The sequence below is a fragment of the Peromyscus eremicus genome, chromosome 1, assembly GCF_949786415.1.
Source record: "Peromyscus eremicus chromosome 1, PerEre_H2_v1, whole genome shotgun sequence".
Lineage (NCBI taxonomy): Eukaryota > Metazoa > Chordata > Mammalia > Rodentia > Cricetidae > Peromyscus > Peromyscus eremicus.
Genome location: NC_081416.1, coordinates 170,293,620 through 170,317,513, shown reverse-complemented (window position 1 = coordinate 170,317,513; position 23,894 = coordinate 170,293,620). Strand labels below are relative to the sequence as shown.

General features: G+C 52.0%; 2 protein-coding genes across 2 annotated transcripts in view; both read left to right on the top strand.

The window, feature by feature from the left end:
- The window catches only part of Eml2 (EMAP like 2), a 31,209-nt gene extending 29,848 nt beyond the window's left edge, over nucleotides 1-1,361 (top strand). The window contains 1 exon segment of the mRNA XM_059280792.1: nucleotides 1,021-1,361. Within this exon segment, the coding sequence (XP_059136775.1) occupies nucleotides 1,021-1,146 (126 nt within the window). The 3' untranslated portion in view covers nucleotides 1,147-1,361.
- A 16,565-nt stretch (nucleotides 1,362-17,926) lies between these two features.
- On the top strand, nucleotides 17,927-19,694 carry Gpr4 (G protein-coupled receptor 4). Its single transcript, XM_059253545.1, has one exon. It carries the CDS (start codon nucleotides 18,524-18,526, stop codon nucleotides 19,613-19,615), a length of 1,092 nt encoding a protein of 363 aa, XP_059109528.1. The 5' UTR covers nucleotides 17,927-18,523; the 3' UTR covers nucleotides 19,616-19,694.
- The last annotated feature ends 4,200 nt before the right edge of the window (nucleotides 19,695-23,894 follow it).

The window sequence follows — 23,894 nt, the reverse complement described above, 5'->3', positions numbered from 1 at the left end:
AAAAAAAAAAAAAAGATAGGGTTCCTCTGTGTAACAGCCCTGGCTGTCCTGGAACTCATGTTGTAGACCAGGCTGGTCTCAAACTCACAGAGATTTGCCTGCCTCTGCCTCGAGTGCTGGGATTAAAGACATGTACCACCATGCCCAGCTCAAACCCCACTTTTAATGGAGACCTGGTAGAGTGCAATTAGTTCTTATATCTTACGTCTATCCTTCATCTAACTTCAGTGCTGAGGATGGAACTAAGGCATCATACATACTATGCAGGGCTCTACCACTGAGCCACACCCCAGTCCCTCACTGGGGGATTCTAGGCAGGGGCTCTACCACTGAGACACACCCCCAACAGGTAAATGTGCTTGCTACCAAATCTAATGCCCTGAATTCAATTTACACTGTGGTGGGAGAGAAACAACTTCTACAAGTTGTCCTCTGGCCCGCACTTGTGTTCCATGGTGCATGTGTGTCCATGTACACACACTCATACACTGTGTGTTTTTAAAAGGAAGGGAGAGTCTGGAGTAATGGCTCAGCAGTTAAGAGAATGTACTGCTCTACTAGAGGACCTGAGTTCAGGTCCAGCACCCACATCAGGGGCTCAACCACATGATGTTAAACTCCAGGGGATCCAATGCCTCCGTGGGCACCTGTACAAACTCATACTCCAACACACACAGATACATGTAATTAAAAGTTAAGCCGGGTGGTGGTGGCGCACGCCTTTAATTCCAGCACTCAAGAGGCAGAGCCAGGAGGATCTCTGTGAGTTCAAAGCCAGCCTGCTCTAGAAAGTGAGTTCCAGGACAAGTCAGGGCTACACAGAGGAACCCTGTCTTGAGGAACAAACAACCAAAAATTTAACGGAGGCAAGGGGATTGTGAGCTTTAGGACATCCCGGACTATAGAGTAAAAACTTGTAGCACACACACATTTTTAATGGCTGTGAAGAGGAAAATGACCACGGCCTCCAGGTGCCACTTTTCCTCTGACCTTTTCCTTTCTCTTCTCTCCTTCTGACAGGCCCTCAGCCACAAATACGGTGGACACAGCAGCCACGTGACTAATGTGGCCTTCTTGTGGGATGACAGCATGGCCCTGACCACTGGGGGCAAAGACACAAGTGTGCTACAGTGGCGTGTAGTCTGAAGCAGGGGTCGGGGGCCAGGGTGGAGCCCTGTGGCAGGATTGAGTTCTATTTTTGGGAGATGTCTATTGCGGGATAGAGTAATATATACCCAGAGTATGTCTATAGAGAGGGGCTTATGGGGGCGGGCGGGGGAGTGGACAGACAGAAGTCTCTGTTTATCTGGGTGGGAAGAGTGGGTCACCATGCCTTGGGGAAGCCATTGGTGTTTGGTTTGGGGTGGTTGTTTTTTTTTTTTTTTTTTTTTTAAGTTTATTCTTTTATATCATCCAGAAATACAGACTTATGCACTGAGCTGTCTGGAGTCTGGTCTATGTATTTGGTGTGGGGGGGATTGGGGTGTGTGTGTGTGTGTGTGTGTGTGTGTGTGTGCATGTATGTGTGTATGTGTATGTATGTGTGTCTATGTGTGTGCATGTATGTGTGTGCATGTATGTGTGTGTATGTGTATATGTGTGCGTGTATGTGTGTGCATATATGTGTGTGTGCATGTATGTGTGTGTATGCGTGTGCATGTATGTGTATGTGCATGTGTGTATGTGTGTGCATGTATGTGTGTGCATGTATGTGTGTGTGCATGTATGTGTGTGTATGTATGTGTAGGTGTGTGTGTGTTGTGGAGGCCAGAGGTCAAAATCAGGTGTCGTCCTCCATTACTCTTCTCTGTATTGTTTTGTCTGTTTCGTTTTGAGACAGGGTTTCTCTGTGTAGCCCTGGCTGTCCTGGAACTCACTCTGTAGCCTAGGCTGGCCTTGAACTCACAGAGATCCGCCTGCCTCTTCCTCCGGAGTGCTGGGATTAAAGGCGTGTGCCACCACCACCTAGCTTTTCTTTTTAAAGGTTTTTAAAATAAATTATTTCTAGGAGTGTGTGTCTGCGTGAGGACATATCTGCACACTGGTGCAGTTGCCCTTGAGGCCAGAAGAGGGCATTAGATCTCTTGGACTTGGAGTTACAAGCAGTTGCAAGCTGCCCAGTGTGGGTGCTGGGACCAAACTGAGTCTTCTGCAAGAGCAAGCAATGCTCCCTTAACCCCAGAGCCAACGCTCCAGGCCTCTCTACTTCGTTTTTGAGACATTCTCTTACTGAACCTGGAGTAATCTGGCTATACTGGCTGGCCAGCAACCCCCAGGGTTCTTCACCTCCTCAGAGCTGGGATTGAAGACGTGTGCTGCCATGCTCAGACCTCACGTGGGTGTGAGCCTGGACTCAGTTTCCCATGCTCGCCCGGCAGGTTCTTTATTGACAGCCCTCTCTTCAGCCTCCAGAAAGGATCATTATCCTTCAAGGCAGGGTCTGGCCTCAGACGCTCTGTGTAGCCAAGGGTGATCTTGAATTCATAACTTTCCAGAGTTCTGAGGTTACAGGCATACACCACCCTGCCTGGTATATGTGTTGATGTGGAGGCCCACTAGCCAAGCTTGCCACTATCCCAGGGACAGATTCCATGCAGCAGAAACCTTTCTTTTGTTTGTTTGGATTTGGGGTTTTTTGGTATGTGTTTTTTGTTGTTTTTCCAGACAGGGTTTCTCTGTGTAGTTCTGGCTGTCCTGGAACTCTCTATGTAGACCAAGCTGGCCTCAATCTCAGAGATCCACCTGCTTCTGCCTTCTGAGTACTGGGATTAAAGGCCTGTGCAGCCCTGGAACTCACTATGTAGACAGGCTGGCCTTGAACTCACCAAGATCCTTGGTGGAAGGTGAGAACCAGTTCCTGAAAGTTGTCCCTGACCTCCACACGCACCCTGGCACACATTCATTGAGCGTGGTCCACTTTCACACTTACACAAGAAGTGAACGAATAATAAATGTTATAAATTAGAAGAAGTTATTTAAAAATAAAAAGGTGGGGTGTGGTGGTACATGGCGTTCATCCCAGCACTCAGGAGGCGGAGGCCGGCCAAATTTCTGAGTTCAAAGTCATCCTAGTCTACACAGTGAGAGCCTGCCACAAAAACCAAAGGAAAGCAGAAGGATAAGAAAAAGGAGGTGGAAAAGGAAGGAAGGAAGGAAAAAGAAGAGCAACCTAGCCTGCTATAACTATAATCAGTCCCGTGTTTCTTTCTGTGTCTCAACCGTGAGGTGGTCTGTAGACTGAAGTTTCCCGGTCCTGCTCAGACCTGCTTGGGCAGGAGCCGTTTTTTATAAAATAATCACTCAGAGGCTTACTATGAATTACAAACTGTTTGTCTATGGCTCAGGCTTATTGCTCGCTAACTTAAAATATATCTTAAATGAACCCATTTCTGTTCTTCTGTGTATTGCTGCATGGCTGTGGTGTTACTGGTCTGCTGGCATCTTGCTCCTTGGGCGGCTGGCGTCTGTCCTGACTCCACCCTTCTCTCTGTCTCTCTGCTTGGATTTCCCACCTGGCTCTTATCCTGCCTTACCGTAGGCCAAAGCAGCTTTATTTATTAACCAATGGGAGCAACACATACTCACAGCATACAGAAAAACCGTCCCACAGCGGTGATCTCTTGGGAGGGAGGGATGGACACGGGCCATCCCATCACAAAACAATGACTTGCCAAGGATTCCTCTTGTTTTAAATTTTTTCTCTTTCAAGACAGCCTCTCCCTGTGTAGCCCTGGCCGGCTTTGAACTTCCTATGTAGACCAGGCTGGCCTCAAACTCACAGAGATCTGCCTCTGATTACCCAGTGTTGGAATTAAAGGTGCGCACCACCATGTCTGGCAAATAAACGTAATTAACTTATAATAAGTCGAGAGGGCCTGTGAGGTGGCTCAGTAGGGAAAGGTGCTTACTGTACAAGCCTGGTGCCTGAGTTCCACCCCCAGAACCAACATAAAGGCGGAAGGATTGAACAAGTCCACAGTGTTGTCCTCTAACCTCCCTGCATCTCGTAACACACACACACACACACACACACACACACACACACACACACACACAGGAGCAGGAGAGGAAGATACCCAACTAGTCTGAGAGCATCCCCCAGTCAAAAACTAGTCGAGAATAAAATGCTTCTAACACTAGTCAAATAAGTAAATGAATTCCATAAGCAGCATTTATATGTGTGTGTGTGTGTGTGTGTGTGTGTGTGTGTGTGTGTGTATGTGTATGTGTGTGCATGGTTTGGGGTACAGTGATAAGCCAAGACAACCTCAGTGCTACCTCACGGGAAGGAATACCTGAGTGGGAAGACGTACCTGCCTCAGAAGATGCTGACTCTGCAAGACTAGGGAGAGACAAAGGTGACATCATGGAGGACCCCCAGTAAGGGGCAACAGACAGACCTTAACGTGGGAAGATAAAGAAGGAACCATCCCAGTGGAAGCTCATGCATGTGTTTTCTCCTCCCAATAAACTCAAATAAAGCCTTCTTGGGGCTCCAGCCCCCTGCTGGCCCCTGTCACGGTCCTTGACGACTCTGGGGACAGATGTGTGTCTCTTTCACTGACTTCGAACCCTGGATGGGAAGGGCCAGGACTGCTGAACACTTGTTCTGTCTCCGAGCCCAGCGCAGATACAGAAGCAGGAACTTGGGCACTGGACGCTGAATGACAATTTGAGTGTGTTTGAATAGTTGAGTGTGTCTATGAAGTTCAAACTCCTCCAAAGGCCCCGGGGGGAATGGCTCAGCCTGGAAGGTCCTCCCTGAGGGTCGTGTCAACCCTCTGAGCCCAGCAGCTGCTGTCTTGGGGAGTTCACTTGAGTCCGCTGCAGAAGGTCATCCCAGCTGGGCTTTCTAGACTGTTTAAATCCCTTCACACAGGGATGGGAAGGGAGTACCCAGCCATTCCCTACCTGCTGGTATAAGCAACTCTGTGGCCTCAGGGAGGGACTAGAGAGGGAGGGACTCCATCTATGCATCCACCCAAGAGCCCTCACCCTACAGGGTAAAGACCTTCTGGTGTAGCCTGTGGAGAACCCACATCACCTGTGCTCCGTAGGGACACCCCAAAAACTCACTGGTTCCCAATGTGAACTTTGGTGGACTGTGCCTCGGTTTGTCTGGGGGGCTTGGGAGGAGGAGGAGGTAGGCCTTGCTTATGTCTTCTCCCAGGAAGGAATTTTAGCAACGAGGTCCCAAAGTTTAGATCCCCAGCACCCATGTGAAGAGCTGGATGGTGAAGGCCGCCATCCCAATGTAGCTTGGAGGGGGGGCACACTGAACTTTTGTTTTTCTTTTCCTTCCTTCCTTCCTTCCTTCCTTCTTTTTCGTTCTTTTTTCTTTTTTGGGTTGTTGTTGTTTGTTTATTTTTCGAGACAGTGTTTCTCTGTGTAGCCCTGGCTGTCCTGGAACTCGTTCTGCAGACCAGGCTGGCCTCGAACTCACAGAGATCCACCTGCCTCTGCCTCCTGAGTGCTGGGATTAAACGTGTGAGCCACCACCACCCCGGAAGCTTCTAGTCTTTTAGGTGTTTGTTTTCTGACATTCTTGGGTCAAATCCTGTCGTCATCGTCCCGTCCCGTCCCCCCAGCCCCACCACTGACTCCCACACTCCTAGTTCTGGGAAGGTAACACCAGCTACGACTGCTTTTCCTTGGGCCGGGAGCAAGGGGGAGCGGGTGGTGGGGGAGCTCTTGATGCTTTGTCGCCCCCTTGTGGTCATCTTTGGATCTGCATGGAAAAATATGCCCTGAAAAGATAGTCGGAAAATTGCTGGTGATTCTCCACGCATCCCTTCAGGGTCACTCTCGGCGTTTGTCCCCATGAGCTGGGTTTGAGAAACTGCCTTGTGCACGGCCCTCTATCAATCCCCCCAGTCCAAGAGTAGGGGGAGAGAAAGTTCCCATCCATTCCGCGGGCTGCGTTTGCACCCCAGAGGCTGGTACGGTGCCCGTCGCCTACTCCCAGCCAGCCACAGGTCCTCTCCATTTTCTAGCTGTCTTTCTGAAAACTGTTCTTCTGTAAATGTTCCCAGCGAAGCTCAGAGAGGAGATGTGTTTTGCCTGCCACGAGTTGGGCTGACTTGTGGCAAACTTAGGGTGCGCCAGAAGAGAAGGGACCCTACCCCCACCACTGGGCACTCTGAATTGCTCTTTAGAAGCAATGGCGGCTCCCACTTATAATCCAAATCCTCCGGGGTGGGGAGGCAGGAGGATCAGGATTTCAAGGTCATCTTCAACTGCACATGAAGTTCAAGGCCGGCCTGGGCTATGTAAAACCACGTCTCATCTCTCAGGATTTATATGGAGTTACCATGACGCTTGCCTTGGGCCTGCCCTTTTAATTCTCCAGTACTGTGAGCGAGCATCTCTGCTTTGTGATTAACCCTCTCACTTTCTACGTCCATCAAGTTCCCTGGAAGAAGGGAATGATATGGTTCAGAGAAGCAAGGTCACCTGCCCACGGCCACACAGCACTGCTACAACATTTCCCCCTTTTTTATTTTAAGTTGTTCGATTTGAAGTTGTAGAATGGGCGAAACCCATCTGTGGCGATAAAGGAAAGAACAGGGTCCTGAGCAGATGACTGTCAGTCAAGTCCTTGCTGGGCAAGCCTGAGGACGTGGGTACGGGGCTGGAGACATGGCTCAGTGGTTAAGAGCACTGGCTGCTCTTCCAGAGGACCCGGGGCTCCATTCCCAGCACCTAAGTAGGGCGGCTCACAACTGTCTGTAACTCTAGTTCCAAGAGACCCAACGCCCTCTTCTGGCATCTACAGGCAGTGCAGGTGCCCAGTGCACAGACAGACAGGAGGACAAAACACCCATATACATTTTTTTAAAAAGAAGAAAAAAGCAGCCAGGCAGTGGTGGTGCATGTCTTCAGTCCCAGCACTTGGGAGGCAGAGGCAGGTGGATCTCTGTGAGTTTGAGGCCAGCCTGGACTACAGAGTGAGTTCTAGGATAGCCAAGGCTACACAGAGAAACCCTGCCTCAAAAAAAACAAAACAAATATCCAAGATGACTCCTAAGGAACTAACTAAAATGGCTTATACACACACACACACACACACACACACACACACACACACACACACATCCTCACAGACACATGTGCACATGTTCACACAAGGGCACACATATATATACACACAAAAAGACTGAATTGGGTATTTTGGCACACAGCTTTGATCCAAGCACCATGGAGACAGAATAAGGTAAATCTCTCTGAGTCTCAGGGCAGCCAGGGTTACATAATGAAATCTTGTCTCAAACAATAAACAAACCAAACAAACAAACAAAACACTGAGTGGTACACTCAATGATAGAGCTCCTGCCTAGAATCTCCCAGTGAGGGGTGGGGGTGTGGTTCAGTGGTAGAGCCCCTGCCTAGAATCCCCCAGTGAGGGCTGGAGGTGTGACTCAGTGGTAGAGCCCCTGCCTAGAATCCCCCAGTGAGGGGCTGGAGGTGTGGCTCAGTGGTAGAGCCCCTGCCTAGAATCCCCCAGTGAGGGGCTGGGGGTGTGGTTCAGTGGTAGAGCCCCTGCCTAGAATCCCCCAGTGAGGGGCTGGGGTGTGGCTCAGTGACAGAGCTCTTGTCTAGCATGAATAAAGCTGTTGGTCCCATCCTCTGTAACACTCAAGATAAAATAACTGTGTAAATTAGAGTTGGTAAGCCATTACTGCTGGGTGTTTTGCAGGGCCGTAGGCAGGTGGACCTTCTTGCTTTTATAATGAACTCTCAGGACTGATGTGTGTGGGAAATAATGACCATGATGAAGGGGGGGTATGTGTGATGCAGCTCTTTGGAACATTTACACACTCCCTGAAAACAACCATCACTTCCAGGCAACACAGACACAGGACAACAATCCACCCCAACACGGGAACGGCCCTCCTCCTACCAGCCAGGCTGGTAGGTGGTCTATGGGGAGGGACATCAGGTTTCTGGAGGGCATGCTGGAGTACCCTGGACAGCCCAGTAGGGACACTGGAAACATAGAATCTCACTATTTAGCCTGCTCTGGCCTCAAACTCTCAGCCATCCCCCTGCCCCAGCATCCTCAAGGGCTGGGAGATTACAGGCATGCACCGCTAGCCCAGAATGACACCTTCGTACAGATTTGATGTTATATTCTCCGTGGTGTGACATGCAGACGAGAAAAGGATCGTGCCTAACCACTTTGACTGCGGAGGAAACAGAGCCTAAGATCTGACACCCCCGCCCCCGAGGCTCCTTCCGTTTGTAGCCTTATATCTGAGGTGGATACTTAACCGATCGACATTTACATTTTTTATTTTTACATTTATTTATCTGAGGCGGCGTGACACCGGGCAGCGTGGAAGTCAGAGGACAACTTACAGGAGTCATTCTCTCCTTCCATCATGTGGGTCCCGGGAACGGAGTTCAGAGTTGGCTGCAATCGCCTCTCTCTGCTGAGACATCTCACTGGCCCCTTACAGACCCCTTTGTCCTCAGTCCCTTAGGGTGACACGGAGAAGGTTATTAACTGAGGCTGGCTGGGAGGAGACTCTCCAAAGAAGAGAATGACAGGAAGGAGGGTCCCACGCCAAGCGTCCCTTCCCTGGTGCAGGCTTAGATTGGACGTGTGGAGTTGGAGAGAGGGTAACTATGGGATACCACTCTGAAGCAGCAGGTGAGATTTCCAGGGTTGAGTTTCTTACTGGGGGGAGTGGGGTGCAGGGGAACGGCAGAGGAGGGGTTAACGGGGGCGGGCCTGGCTGGGGCGGGGCCTGGGCTCCCGACTCCAGCCCGGGACCAGGGGTTGTCGCTGTCTCCTGCCCCGCGGGGGCGCCCGCCGGGTCCCGCGCAGCGCAGAGACCGGACCAGGTCGCGGAAGCCGGTCGTCCAGCTTAGCCGCCGCACAGGTGGGTGCTGCTCCTCCATTCCCGTTCTCCTCCTTCGCAGGTCCAAGACTTCTGGGTGGCCGCGCAGATGCTTCAGTCTCCCGGCACCGTCCTCTCCCGGCCATTCGGCTCCTATCTTTTCTCCATCTCCTGGGGTCCCTAACATCCCCTGCCTCTGGGCATCTCTCTCTCTCTCTCTCTCTCTCTCTCTCTCTCTCTCTCTCTCTCTCTCTCTCTCTCTCTCTCTCTCTCACACACACACACACACACACACACACACACACACACACACGAAGACCTCACCAAACAACAAATCTAGCTTTGAGATCACTCTCTTGCCCACATTGGCCTCAAACTCACTGCAATCCTCCTGCCTCGGCTTCCCAGAGTATATCCTGGGATTATATGTGTGGGTCACCACACCCGACTTCTCCACCCTCTGGCAGTTGTGAGATAACCCCTGGCTACACAGCTCAGGTTTTCCTTGAACCGGCCATCCTCCTGCCTCAGCGCCCTAAATGTTGATGTTATGGGTGTTCTTCAGCAACAACCCAGGGGCTCTACTTCTTTAGGATCTCTCCATCTGCTCTCCCTGCCTGCCTCTGGGTACCTTCTGCCTCATCTCTGGCCTTCACACCCCCGTCAATGTGGGACCCCTCCTTCTCTTTGGACGTCCCCAACTCTTTATCCACCTCAGCGTGTCTATGGACCCCGGCCCCCCGCAGGGCTCTCTAGTTCTGCTCTCTGGCCCTCTCTCTCACTCTCCCGCTCCTGTGGCGCCTTCAGCCCTTGTCTGTCGTCTCTCCCTAAATCTTAAGACATCGCGGAACTTTTCCCTCCAGGTTTCAGGATTGGGGTAGGGGTCCGTGGGATTGCACTCCCAGGCAAATGGACCCTGAGTGATACCATGACCCCTTTGCAGTCACCCCATGGCTTCTGAGGTCACACCTACCCCACCCTCCTGTTTCAGGAATTCCTGGCTGGGGGGGTGGACTTCCTCCCCCACTTCCTCCCTTCCAGGATTTGGCTGGGTCTCTGTTAACTCCTTCCTGCTTGGCCTCACTCCCCTTCGCTGGGACTGAACTCTGTACTCCACCTCTCAACCAGGGTAAGGGAAGGCTCCAACGTGTGTGTGTGTGTGTGTGTGTGTGTGTGTGTGTGTGTGTGTGTGTGTTGCAAGCCGGATGTGCATTGGGGGCGCTGGTGTAAAAGATGGGGAGCATCCCAGCATTTCTTCTAGAATGCCCAGCCAGTTGCACCCCCTGGAACCCACCAAAAGGACTCCCCACCATCCCTGTCTCTGAGGGCAGGTTTGGACACAGGATCCTCCCAGGAATGGATCGGTCAGATGGATGGGGGAAGGGTTCCCAAACTCAGACCACCCAGGAGCCCTATAGCCACCTGCCAGTTATCCTAGCACTTGGAAGGTAAAGATAGGAAGATTAATAGTTTCAGGCTAGCCTGGGCTACATGACACCCTGTCTCAAAAAAAAAATCTTGTAGTGGCACATGCCTGTAACCCAGGCTGGGGTGGGAGGATCTTGGTCTGAGGCCAGTCTGGGCCGAATGAAACCCTGCCTTCCAGTCTTTGAATGATGGGACCCGGGATGCCGAGACCCTTTGAGGCACAGGGAACCAAAGTCCCTTGTGATGATCCAGCCCATCAACCCATGCAGATTGGTGCTGACATGTTGCTTGTTTGTGTGTGTGCTACAAAGGACCGGTGGGAGCCATGTAGGCCATGCCCCTTCCATTTTACAAGCGGGGAAACTGAGGCCCTAGAGCAGAAGTGAGTTATTGCCAGCATCGAGGATTGGGACTCTTGTCCAGTGGTAGCCCATAGCCGGAGACCTGGGTTCCCTTGACCTTATCTGGAGACCTGGATTCTTGGGCTACCACTAAGTCGGATTAATTCGAGCAGCGAGGTCCTCCGCTAAGTGAGTAGGGAGCAATGCCAGACTTGGGTATGAGTGGCTGGAGGCCAGAAAGTAGGGTTTGTGGAGTGGAGCAGAAAAGGTATCTCTGAGGGCTTGCTGGTGGAAGGGAAAGGGACCTGAGGTGGGCTGGGCTGGGGGGCTAGGGGGAGGAGTTTCAGAAAGAAAGAGACACACCGTGTGGATTAACTCCACCCCTGTCTCCTGACCCCCCCCCCCCAAGCCCACTGTTCCCCCGGGACAGGGCCTATAATTTGGTTTGTGTCTAGACAAATAATAACTCAGCTGGTGCGAAAAGGGAGACCAGACCGTGAGCAAGGGGTCAGAGCAGTGTGGGTTCCTAGAGTACCTTTCCGAGGGGGGGAGAATGTCATTTTGGGGAGCTGGTTGAAGGTGATGGTCAGCCATCCTGACCCCCCCAACCCCCAGCCTCTGTGAACCTTCAGCACCACAGAATGCTGCCCAATCTGAGAATTCATTTTTTTAAAAGTCAGAGCAGAAACGGGGAGAAAAGAGGAAGTGGGGTTCACCTATTTACAACGCGTTCCCATTTCTGCAAAGAGCGAAAAGGGAAACGTGTATTCATTTGCTGGGAAAAGATAAAAATCACCCAGAGTTTAATAATAGATTATGAAAGTCATAGCGTGTGTTTTATTTTTTTTAATTTTTTTTTTTTTTTTTTTTTTTTTTTGAAATCATAGAGGGTTCTAACAATAGAACTTCAGAATCTTGGGCCGGGAGACGCCTGGAATATTGGAAACTGACAAGGGTGCGTGCTGGCAGAGGCGAGGATAATAATAACAGAAAGCAAAGAATCAAGGCTCTAGAATGTTAGAACATTCGGCCCCAAGCAGGGCCGGCCACAGAAACCTCGGGACTTGAGAACTGTCGGATTCTAGAATGTCAGCAGGGTGGTTCTAACAATTCCATATTCCTGCTGGGTGGTGTGGGTGTAGCAGCCGGGGCAGGGGTGGGAGAGATACGCTCCTCAATGGAAATGGGGAAACTGAGGCCCAGCCGGGACATGGAGTGGCCTGACTGCACCCCCTCATCGTTTCCGCTTGCTGCCAAGGCACCAGGTGGGCAGCGAGGCGCACTGATCACATTTCAGCCATAATGAGCAGACTGGAGCTGGTCGGTCCCCTGGGGCCTCCAGAATGGGGGAGATTGGGAGCCCATGGTGGAGGGAAAGAGGGGGAGCCAGCCCAGTGGCTTCGGAGACAAAGGTGGTGAGTGGGCTAAGGTTGATGATGGGGGGGGCTATCACTTCTTTCTCTTGGCTTTTCAACTCTCCATGTCTTTGAATCTTGAAGGGGGGCCGGGGCGGGGGAGGGGAGGCTGTGAGACAGGGGATTTTTTTTTCTGGCTTTTGTAGCTTGAGGCCTGCAGAGGCTTGGGATTCAAGGTAGCCTTTCCTATCCCCCACACATATTGGGTAACAACTGAACTTACCTTTCTTGCAGGAACTTGAGTTGGGGGGCTGTAAAATTTGGGTGCGCAGCTCCCCAACAAAGACTCACTAAGGGTTAAGATAACATTGACTCCATTTGGGGCTGGGCAAGGGATGGAGGGACACTCTAGCCACGGTGGGTCAGTGTGTGTGTGTGTGTGTGTGTGTGTGTGTGTGTGTGTGTGTGTGTGCGCGCGCGCACGCGCGCGCACGTGCATGCACACGCCCATGTGTGTGCAAGGTGAATTCTAATTTGGAGTCCAGAGGAGGACATTGGTGTCTTCTCCCCCACACACACAGATCTGAACCTAATGCTCACTGTTTCAACTAGACTGCCCAGCCAGCCAGCTCCTGGGACCACCTGCCAGTATTCAATGCTGGGGCCACAGGCATGCAGGGCATTCTTGGCTTTTAGTGGGTGCTGTGAATTTGAACTCAAATCCTTTTGCTTTCACAATGAATGGTCTTACCTACTAGCCATCTCCCCAGCCTCCAGGGTCACTTTTGTGTGTATGTTTTTAAAAAATGTCCTTATTAATGGAGTATGGTAGCACAGTCCTTTAATCCCAGCACTCGGGAGGCAGAGGCAGGCAGATCTCTGAGTTTGAGGCCAGCCTGGTCTACAGAGTGAGTTCCAGGACAGCCAAGGCTACACGGAGAAACACTGTCTCAAAAATTAAATTAAATTAAATACATAACAAAAAAAAAAAGCCCAAACCCCCATTTTTGACAAATTCTCAAAGGGATTGAAGCCCCTAAAAAGACAGGAGAATGGGAACGAGAGGAAAGAAATATTCAGAGGAGGCACTTTTTAGCTCAAAGGAAAAACAGCCTCACACTCTGGACCTCAGGTTCTGCATGTGCATCAGGAAGAAAGAGCATCCTGTTCCCGCTCACCATATGAGCCTGTACCATGGAATTCTAAGAATCAGAGGTTCTATGGTGACTTGGGAGCGGGGGAGTTACAGTGGCCAGATGTCAGGCAGAGAAGAAGGAAGGTCGGTCTGTCTATCTGTCAGTGACTCCCAGCCCCATGCTTAGCATCCCTATGACTCAGGTAGGCTGAGGACAGGGTGGAAACCAGACTCTGTTCCCTGGGAGGAAATTGGCAATGGGAAGTTCATTTCCGTCGGCTGCCAGGAATGTCTTTGCTGCCTTGTGTACCCGTTCCAGTCTCAGCAGGGACCTGGGGCCATGGAAGGGGGGTTCAGGGACATCCACCTCTCCTTCTAGGGCTTCCGAGTGGGTGCTGAGAATCTGAATGCAGGTGCTCCCCTGTGCAGCAGACCCTTTCCGTACTGCGTCCCGTCCCCGGTCCGTTGCTTCCTTTCTCTTTACACTTTGAGACAGGGCTCATTCATCCCAGGCTGATCTGTTGGGGCTCCAGGCTGGGCCAACAGACTCATTTATGGAGTGCTGGGGATCAATCCAGGGCTCTGTGCATGCTAGGCGAATACTTCATCAGCTGAGCTATATGCCTAGACCTCTTTCTTTCTGGTGGTCATGGGGATTGAACTCAGGACCTCATGCATACTAGAGAAGCGCTCTACTGTTGAGCCACAGCCCCTGGCACCCACTGTTAGACTCTAGGTAAGTATTCTATCATTAAGCTACATCCCCAGACCCCAAATACCACACATTTTACTGATGATACCTTGTTTTTTCAAAGATGTCCATGTGTGATGTGATTAGGATAAAGACTGTACCGTCTTTTGCATAAATTAGGGCTTCTGGGGGAAAAGAATTCCTTTGATGTCACAAGATGTAGGAGTGAAGAGAAATGGAGAGAGAGAGAGAGAGAGAGAGAGAGAGAGAGAGAGAGAGAGAGCAGAAAGGGGACAGAGGATAGGAGAGGTTTAGGGATAAGACTTGGCCTGGGTGGGAAGTTTTGATTGACGGTAGGTTGTGCTGGCTCCCATTGGTCTATCCAGAAACAAGTCCCTTCCATTCCATCTCCAAGGGACCCAGTAGTTTCCAGTTCTGGGATGGGATGGTAGGTGTCTAAGGATCCCCACAGGGGGCTGGCCTTAGGGATCAGAACACAGCCTGACCTTTCCGAGTCAATTAGGGAGCAGATGGGTCCTACCCTTTAATCTCCTTGCAGCAGGCGGCCTCTTCCTCCGGGTCTCCCCAGGGCTTGTTGATGCCCGGGGTACAGTCTGGGAGGAAGAGAGGCAGAGCCGTGATGGGAGAAGGGCTGGCCAGGGTGTTGTGCCCTCTCCAACCCTCTAGAGGCTTCTAGCATGACTTCTGTACCCAGGCACTTATTGAGCACTACTGTATGCAAGGCCAGGCCACATGACACTATGGGTCCCTGTCCCCCAAGAAGTTCTAGACAGACACAAGCGAACCAGATACAAGTGCTGTGAAGAGATGTTTGTGAGGGTGGTAGAGACTTGGCGGCAGAGATTTGTGAAGGAGGACGGGGGGGGGCATAGGCAGAGGAGCTGGAGAAGGGATAGGACAGTTAGCGAGAGTGTGGAGGCATCAGTATTGCAGGGAGGAAGCTCATTGGCTTGGAGATCGATGAAGGGAGATGGAGTAGGTAAGAAAGCTCAGGCTAGCTGGGAAGAGCCTCATTACCTGTCACCAAGCACCAGGAGTTTCCATTTTCCCTCAAGTCTGTTTGTTTTCTTGCAATATTGCAGGTAGAGCCTAGGACCTTGCACATACTAATCAAATACTCTACAACTGAGCCACACTTGAGAGACAGACAGACAGAGACAGAGACAGAAAAACTCATTAAGTCTACTGGACAGATGAGGAAACTATAGTCCACTGAGGGGAAGGAATGAACGAGGAGTCACACTGAGCCACGCCCCAGCCCCTCACTGGGGGATTCTAGGCAGGGGCTCTACCACTGAGCCACACCCCCAGCCCCTCACTGGGGGATTCTAGGCAGGGGCTCTACCACTGAGCCACACCCCAGCCCCTCACTGGGGGGTTCTAGGCAGAGGCTCTACCACTGAGCCACACTCCCAGCCCCTCACTGGGAGATTCTAGGCAGGGGCTCTACCACTGAGCCACACCCCAGCCCCTCACTGAGGGATTCTAGGCAGGGGCTCTACCACTGAGCCACACCCCCAGCCCCTCACTGGGAGATTCTAGGCAGGGGCTCTACCACTGAGCCACATCCCCAGCCCCTCACTGGGGGATTCTAGGCAGGGGCTCTACCACTGAGCCACACCCCAGCCCCTCACTGAGGAATTCTAGGCAGGGCTCTACCACTGAGCCACACCCCAGGCCCCTCACTGGGGGATTCTAGGCAGGGGCTCTACCACTGAGCCACACCCCCAGCCCCACACTGGGAGATTCTAGGCAGGGGCTCTACCACTGAGCCACACCCCAGCCCCTCACTGGGGGATTCTAGGCAGGAGCTCTACCACTGAGCCACACCCCAGCCCCTCACTGGAGGATTCTAGGCAGGGGCTCTACCACTGAGCCACACCCCAGCCCCTCACTGGGGGATTCTAGGCAAGGGCTCTACCACTGAGCCACACCCCAGCCCCTTGAAAGCCTTTGGAAGTTCTTAAGAAAAGAAGAGCTGATTCCTTTTGCAAGGTCTTCCTGGCTGCCTTGGGGAGTGAACTGAGGGAGGCAGAGGGTCAGGACAGATGATGTCCCAGTGAGCAGTGAGTGAGGGCAGCATAGAGCCAGCAAGGAGTTAGAGACCCAGACATGAATTCAGGGTCCATCTGGAGGTAAAGCAGGAAGGACTTTCCTTGAGAAAAAGAAAGACTGTCTGTCTGTCTGTCTCTCTCTCTCTCTGTCTCCCCTCCCTCCTGTCTTCTGTGGCTGGGTGGCAGGTGTTATGTGCCACAGAGCATGTATGGAGGACACCTTCTGGAAGTCGGTTCTCTCCTTTCTCCATGTGGGTATTGGGGATAACACCTCAGGTTGTCAGGCTTGGCCGCAAGCACCTTTACTGACATAAGCCATCTCACTGGCCCCTCAAACACTGGTTTCCAAGTGCGTCCTGGGAATTTTTCAGAGGTGGCTTTCCAGTCTCCACATCTTTCCTCCCAGACCACATGGCACTTGCTCCTTTTACCGACTTAGAGTGGATTTCCAAGTATGATCTTGTTTGTATGGTTTTCTTTCCTTTTTCTTCAGGACAGGCTCTGTGTAGCCCCGGGTGTCCTGGAACTCACTCTGTAACCAGGCTAACCTCAAACTCAGAGATCTGCCTGCCTCTGCCTCCTGAATTTTAAAATGCTTTAAAGCTCGACCTGGTGGTGCTCGCCTATAGTCCCAGCCCTCAGGAGGCAGAAGCAAGGATGTCAAAAGTTTCAGGCTGGCCTGGGCTGTACAGTAAGACCCAGTTTCAAACAGTCCAACAAGCCAGCCAGCAAATGGGTGGAGGATGTAGGTGAGTTGGTGTAGTGCCTGCCTAGAATTCATGAGGCCCAGGACAGCAATCCAGCTCTGTGTAAACTGGAAACGACTGTGGTTCTAACACCCAGGAGGAGGCTGGAGGATCAAGGAGTTGAAGGTCATCCCCAATTACATAGCAAGTTCAAGGCCAGCCTATACTACAAGAGACTCGGGGGTGGGGGAGAGAGAGAGAGATTGAGAAAACTAAATATGTGCAGACCCTGCAATCATCAGGGGCTTGGTGGGTGAATGTTCTCTGCTCTAAACTTGTACATCTTCCCAGAAGGGGGAAAAAAAAAAAAGAAGGTGATGGATCCCAGGTCCTCACTGGGACAATGGGAAAGGAGAGGGAGAGGGTGTGAGGGCTGTGCCCCTGCTAACGTCAACCCCAGGCTTCCCCTGGCTCCCTGACCTTTCCAGGGTCTAACAGCCCCTGCTCTATCCCACTGTCAGGCCCAGGGCCCTTTTGTATCCAGGGGACTCTAGAAACTAAAGGCAAGGCTGGGAAAAGAGCTGGGAGTCCCACCTTGGGCATCAGGACCTTGGACAGGTCTGGGAAGTCCATCTTGCTTCAGTCTGTCAAATCTCTCTGTCTCTGTCTCTGTCTCTCTCCCTCCATCTCTCTGTCCTTCCCTCCCTCTCTCCAACCCCCACCCTGTGTCTGCATGCTGTGCTATACACGTGGGCGTCGGAAGACAACCTGAAGAATTGGTTCTTTTCTTCCACAGTGTGAGTTCCTGGAATCAAACCGGGTCGCAAGGCTTGACAGCAAGCTCCCTTACCCATTCAGCCGTCTCCACACACCTCACTCTCCACTGCTAATCTGAGGCAGATTTTCATGGCTTCAAACTCAGTGTGTAGTGGAGGATCACTTTGAACTCCTGATCCTCCTCCCTCTACCTTCTGACTTCCGGGATCCAAGGCATGTGCCAACATGCTCAGCACGTTGGGTCTTTAATATGTATTTGGGAAGCCCCTCTATTGTCCAACCCCCTCCATAACGTGCTCTTAGGAACCTGTTCCTTAAGGTGGTACGCAAGCAGTTTTTGCTGGGGTGTTCCCTTTCTATCCACGGGAATAATGGGAAGGGATGGGGGAGGCCAGGATAGATGCCCACGCCTGCCTCACGCCCGTTTTCTCTCCCCACAGACCTATCCAGCTCGGCTCTCAGTGTGGTCACGAACGGGACAACTACACCTCCACCCCTTGGGCCCCACCAGGATCAACTCTGAGTTTCCCGGTGCCGCTTCAGAGTTCTCCTTCTACCCACAATCCTCCTGTGCTCCACCGCTTACTCACCTTCCCACAGTCCCCAGCCCCAGCAAGCCCTTCCTCTTTGTCCAGCCCCAGAGGACATTTTGATGACTTTACTCAGTTCGATATTTCCTGCTGGGGTCCTAGCAGATGCGAGCACTCCAAAGTTGCATCTTCCCAACTCAATGCTCTCCTGGGTTATTTCTTGAGTCTTCCGAGACAATTCCATCCCGTTGGTCCGTCATCGTGTCCATGCTTACTCCCTAAGACCTCAATAAGCATGACACCTTTGGTGTCTTCATCTCCTCCATAAACACTGCCTTCATCTGTTTTTTTTCTCCCTGTGCCCCCATCTTTATAGGAATATCAGATATTCCTGCTCTGATTGCTTGCTCAGACACTCCTATTGACGTTAGTCCCACCTCTTATCCTACCTCCATCCTTCCTTGACGCTCTTCCTCTCAAGTTCTCCTTTGGCTTGGCCTGCCACAAAGCAAACCCGGACCTCTGTCCTCGTGAACCATCTCCTATGATGTTCCCCTGAGCCTCCAAAGAGGGGGCTCAGGGGGCCCGATGGCCTCCCGCCCCCCGTGGCCCTGTAGCCCCAGCGGGCCAGGGGAAGAGCCTAGGAAGCCGCAGCGCCCAGGATGGGCAACCGCACGTGGGAGGGCTGCCACGTGGACTCTCGAGTGGACCACCTCTTCCCGCCATCCCTCTACATCTTCGTCATCGGGGTGGGACTGCCCACCAACTGCCTGGCCTTGTGGGCGGCCTACCGCCAGGTGCGCCAGCGCAATGAGCTGGGCGTCTACCTGATGAACCTGAGCATCGCCGACCTGCTGTACATCTGCACGCTGCCGCTGTGGGTCGACTACTTCCTCCACCACGACAACTGGATCCACGGCCCCGGCTCCTGCAAGCTCTTCGGCTTCATCTTCTACAGCAACATCTACATCAGCATCGCCTTCCTGTGCTGCATCTCCGTGGACCGCTACCTGGCCGTGGCCCATCCGCTGCGCTTCGCGCGCCTGCGCCGGGTCAAGACAGCCGTGGCTGTGAGCTCTGTGGTCTGGGCCACTGAGCTGGGCGCCAACTCGGCCCCGCTCTTCCACGACGAGCTCTTTCGAGACCGCTACAACCACACCTTCTGCTTCGAGAAGTTCCCCATGGAGAGCTGGGTGGCCTGGATGAATCTGTACCGCGTCTTCGTGGGCTTCCTTTTCCCCTGGGCACTCATGCTGTTGTGCTACCGCGGCATCCTGCGGGCCGTGCAGAGCAGTGTGTCCACGGAGCGCCAGGAGAAGGTCAAGATCAAGCGTCTGGCCCTGAGCCTCATCGCCATAGTGTTGGTGTGCTTTGCACCCTACCATGCCCTCCTGCTGTCTCGGAGCGCCGTCTATCTGGGCCGGCCCTGGGACTGCGGCTTCGAGGAGCGAGTCTTCTCCGCCTACCACAGCTCCCTGGCTTTCACCAGCCTCAACTGCGTGGCCGACCCCATCCTCTACTGCCTGGTCAACGAGGGAGCCCGCGGTGACGTGGCCAAGGCTCTGCACAACCTCCTGCGCTTCCTGGCCAGCGACAAGCCCCAGGAGATGGCCAACGCTTCCCTCACCCTGGAGACACCCTTGACCTCCAAGAGAAGCACCACCAGCAAGGCCTCCGGGGCTGTCTGGGCAGTGCCTCCGACCGCCCAAGGGGACCAGGTACCGCTGAAGGTGCTGCTGCCGCCAGCACAGTGAGCCTCACCCCGATTCTCATGCCTTGCCCCTCTCTGCTGTGTGCAAATGTCTGTAAATACGGCCGTGTGAATATTCGTAATACAAGAAAAAAAATGAGGTTTTTGTGTCTTTCTCAGACATCTCCCACCATGATCCCCAATGATTCCCTTTAACTGGCAGGGCCTGGTGTGGTTGTCTGTCATCAATGGGCTCCCAGGAGGGAAGTCAGCCATGGAGAGTTCAGGACGAGGTGATAATTAACTGTTTCTAACAGATAAAGACAGAAGAGCTTGGTCTAATGGCACAGGCTTGTAATCCCAGTGACTTGGGAGGTCGAGGAAGGAGGATTTGGAAGTTCAAGACCTACTTGGACCACAAAGTGAGACCCTGTCTCAAAATACTAAGCGCAACAAAGCCTGGGAATGTAGTCCAGCAGTAAGTGTCTAGCTAAAATCCCTGGCCAGGGGCTGGAGGTGTGGCTCAGTGGTAGAACCCCTGCCTAGAATCCCCCAGTGAGGGGCTGGGGTGTGGCTCAGTGTTAGAGCCCTTGCCTAGAATTCATGCTGGTGACAGTAATTCTTTGTGTTTTGGAAAAAAGAGTATGGTTATTTAATCACAGTCTGGCTTTGAGCTCATGGTCCTCCTTCCTCAGCTTCCTAAGGGCTAGGCTTACAGGAGTGAATTGTTGTGAAGCAGAGTTTCTGAGATTCTGCACAAACAGCATCTTCTCAGTCTGGGATGGTGCAGGAGGATGAGGAATGTCAGAAGCAGGTGAGGGCCAATCCCGGCAGACTGCCTGGAGCAGTAAGCAGGACTGGCTTAGAAGGAGGCTCAGGACAAGAGCATCCACCCACCCACCCTCTGTCTGTCCATCCACCCACTCCTTTATGCCTCAGAGACCATGCCTGGCCTGTGACCACCAGACCCTGCTCTTGAGTGGTTTAGTATTAACAAGTAAAAAGTGAACACAGCAAGACCACAACTTTAATTACATTTATTTACTTATGTGGGGTGGGGGTTCTGCCACATCACTCTTGTGGACAACTTATGAGTCGGTTCTCTCCTTCCACCATGTGGGACCCAGGCAATCAAACTCAGGTTGCCATGCTTGGATAACAGCCTTTGCCTGCTCAGCCATCTTGCCGTCCCCCCCTCCCCCCTTTATTTATTTTGGGACTAGGACCTCTCGAATTAAGTGTTTTCTAGCTGAGCCCAGGCTGGTTCTGAACTCCCTCTGTAGTCCATACAGGCCTTGAAAATGGGATCCTCCTGCCTCAGTTTCTTGAATAGCTGGGATTATGGGTCTTCACCACCAGGACCAGGTTGGGTTGTTTTGTTGTTGTTTTTTCGGTTTTTTGTTTGTTTGTTTGTTTTGTTTTTTTTTTTAGACAAATCTCACTGTGTAACTCTGGCTGGCCTGGAACTTGCTCTGTAGAACAGATTGGCCTAGAACTCAGAGAGATCCCTCTTCTTCTTCGTGCTGGGATTAAAAGTGTGCACCACCACGCCACTGAGACCGACCAGTTTTTAGGATTTATTTTGAAGGAGGACTTTGTGGAAGAAACTCAAGGGCCTGAAGGATTGTGTAACTTGAGCCCCTGGCCCATTCTGGGAAAAGGGTGCCCAAAGGGCCTGGGCGGAAAGGGACTCTGGGAACCAGACTGGGACAGTCACTCAAGAGGCTGCAGGCAGGGCAAAGGGTGGAAGGTCTACGGTGAGTCAGTGCTGGGGCCACCCTGGGCTCCCTGTTCCTCCCCTATCTGTGTCTATTCCCACGCCCCAGGGTGGCCAGGGCTGTCTGACTTAGCTTATGGTGTTCTTTCCTCTTTGTAGCTTAATGGGTCATCCAGATGGCTGTTCCTTCACCAATCAGGAGGGGGAAAGGAAGTGCCCAGCATTGACCAGCATGCCCCGCCCCCAGGAGACGCCTCTCCCCATGATGTATAAACAGGCCCCTGAGATGGGAAGATCACATACACAGACACATACAGACACACAGACACACACGCATCCTCATCCCAGAAGTCCCATAGAACCCTTCAGGGAACAGAAGGGGAGGCCTGAAGAGGGGAAGTATACAAATGAACTCAGTGAGGAGGAGTGGAGAGTGATGGGGCTCAGAAAGCACATCTGGGCAGGAGATGGAGGTACCTCTGCATGGGGGTGCAGACCTGTATTCCCAGAACTCCCCAGGTGTTCTACAGAGTGAGTTCCAGGACAGCCAACAGAAACCCTGTCTCAAAAGACAAAAAACGAAACAAAAAGATGACCCTGGGCTGGGACTCAAGAAACCCCAGTATCATCACCCTGATTACCCGTGGAAGCTTGGGCCTCAGTTGGCAGTCTGTAGAATGGGGAGAGGGGGCTCTGGAGAGATGGCTCAGTGGTTAACGTACTGCTCTCCCAGAGGAGCCCAATTCCATTCCCAGCGCCACATCAGGTGGCTCACACACACCTCTAATTCCAGCTCCAGGGGCTCCAATGCCCTCTTCTGTCCTCCCTGGGCACTGTACTCATGTACCCACACAAGCACACATAATTCAAAAGGAAAATAAATGGGAAGATGCTGTCCAAAGCAGATGGTGGACCTCATCCAACTGCACGTTTTCAGAAGGGATCCTGGAAGAGTCGTTTTTCAAGATTCTGGACACTCTTCATCATTTAGACATTTGGGTCATACATGGTCTCCCCTTGTCTTGGCTACTCTCAGTTGTCAACTTGACTATAACTGGAATGAACTAGAATCCAGAAATGGAGGGCACACTTGTGATTCGGATCTTGAGGCAAGTAGACAGCATGCCTTTGATCCAGCCAGACCTTGAGGCTGGAAGACACAGGCCTTCAATCCAGACCTTTACCTGGGCCACACCTTCCACTGGAAGCCTATATAAGGACAATGGAGGAAGGGTTTGCCCTTGCCTCATCAGGATCCCTCTTCAGGATCCCAGCAGACCAGCTGAGACACCCTGCCTTGTGGGACTGAGCAGCTACTAGATTCTCGGACTTTCCATCCATACTAGCCATTGCTGGACTGCAGCCTGTAGTTCATTCCAATAAATTCATATATATATTCATTCCATAAGTTCTCTGACTCTAGAGAACCCTGACAAATACACCCTTTCTGTGCAGTAGTGGGCATCAAATGCAGGGTCTTGCAGAAGCTAGACGAGTACTTTACTGAATCCAGCTACACCCTAGCCCCTTTGACGTAGATCTTATTTTATTTGTGTACACTTTATTTTGAGTCAGGGCTCACTGAGTTGCCCAGCCTGACCCTGAATTAATTATGTAGTCCAGGCTGACCTAGAACATTCCATCCTCCTGCTTCGGCCTCCTGAGTGTTTCAATGACAGTGGTGCTAGCCACCACTCTTCTGCTCCTATGCCTTCCTGCCCCTCCTTGTCCCCAACGACCCATCCTCACGCCACCATCCAGGAATTTCTCCCCACTCAGTCCTGACTTTGTTTATATGATTTTGCTCCCTGCTGTGTAAGGGAGGACAGTCTGGGACATGTCCTTAAAGTTCCTTCCTGAGCCAGCTCCCTGGGGATGCCTACCCTCCACGGGAGGAAGTGGGGCTGCTTGAGAACCAATGGTATCAGCCAATATTGCAGGCCGTGTGTCACCCGTCCTTACGGCCCCGGTCTTTCCGGTTACTTACTTGGGAAAAGGATGGATTAGCTATAGAGCACATTTAGGCTGGAATTAGAGAATACTACTATACACACATGGTAGTGAGGGCTGCTTCTGTGGGACTTGCCATTCCAACATCTCCACATGCGTCGCTTCCTGTGCTTCCCACTCACCTTGCCCAGAACCACCCGGTGACAGGTTTGAGGTATGGCTCAGCAGTCCTTGCTTAGAATCCCCCAGTGAGGATCTGGAGTCCTGCTCAGTGTTGGAGCAAGCGGCCTAGCATGGGAAATGTCTTGGGGTCCATCCTCAATCGCGGAAAAGAAAAAAATTCAGAGGCAAGACAAAGAAGGACCAGGAGCTCCATGGCCAGCCCTGGCTACACAGTGAGTTCAGAGCCAGGCTGGGCTATCTGAGACGTAGCTTCTTCTTCTTTTTCTTTTTTTTTTTTAAATAATTTTTTAAAATAATTTATTTTATTTTCCTTGGTGTTTTGCCTGCATGTATGTCTGCGTGAGGGTGTCAGAAGTAACAGGAGTTACAGACAGGTGTGCGCTGCCACGTGGGTGCTGGGAATTGAACCCAGGTCCTCTGGAGGAACAGTCAGTGCAAGCACTGAGCCATCTCTCCAGCCCTTGAGACCCAGCTTTTTAAAAAATAGAAAAAA

What these genes read in the sequence shown, in the direction of transcription:
- Gpr4 (XM_059253545.1), top strand. Translation starts at nt 18,524, where the DNA reads ATGGGCAACCGCACGTGGGAGGGCTGCCACGTGGACTCTCGAGTGGAC.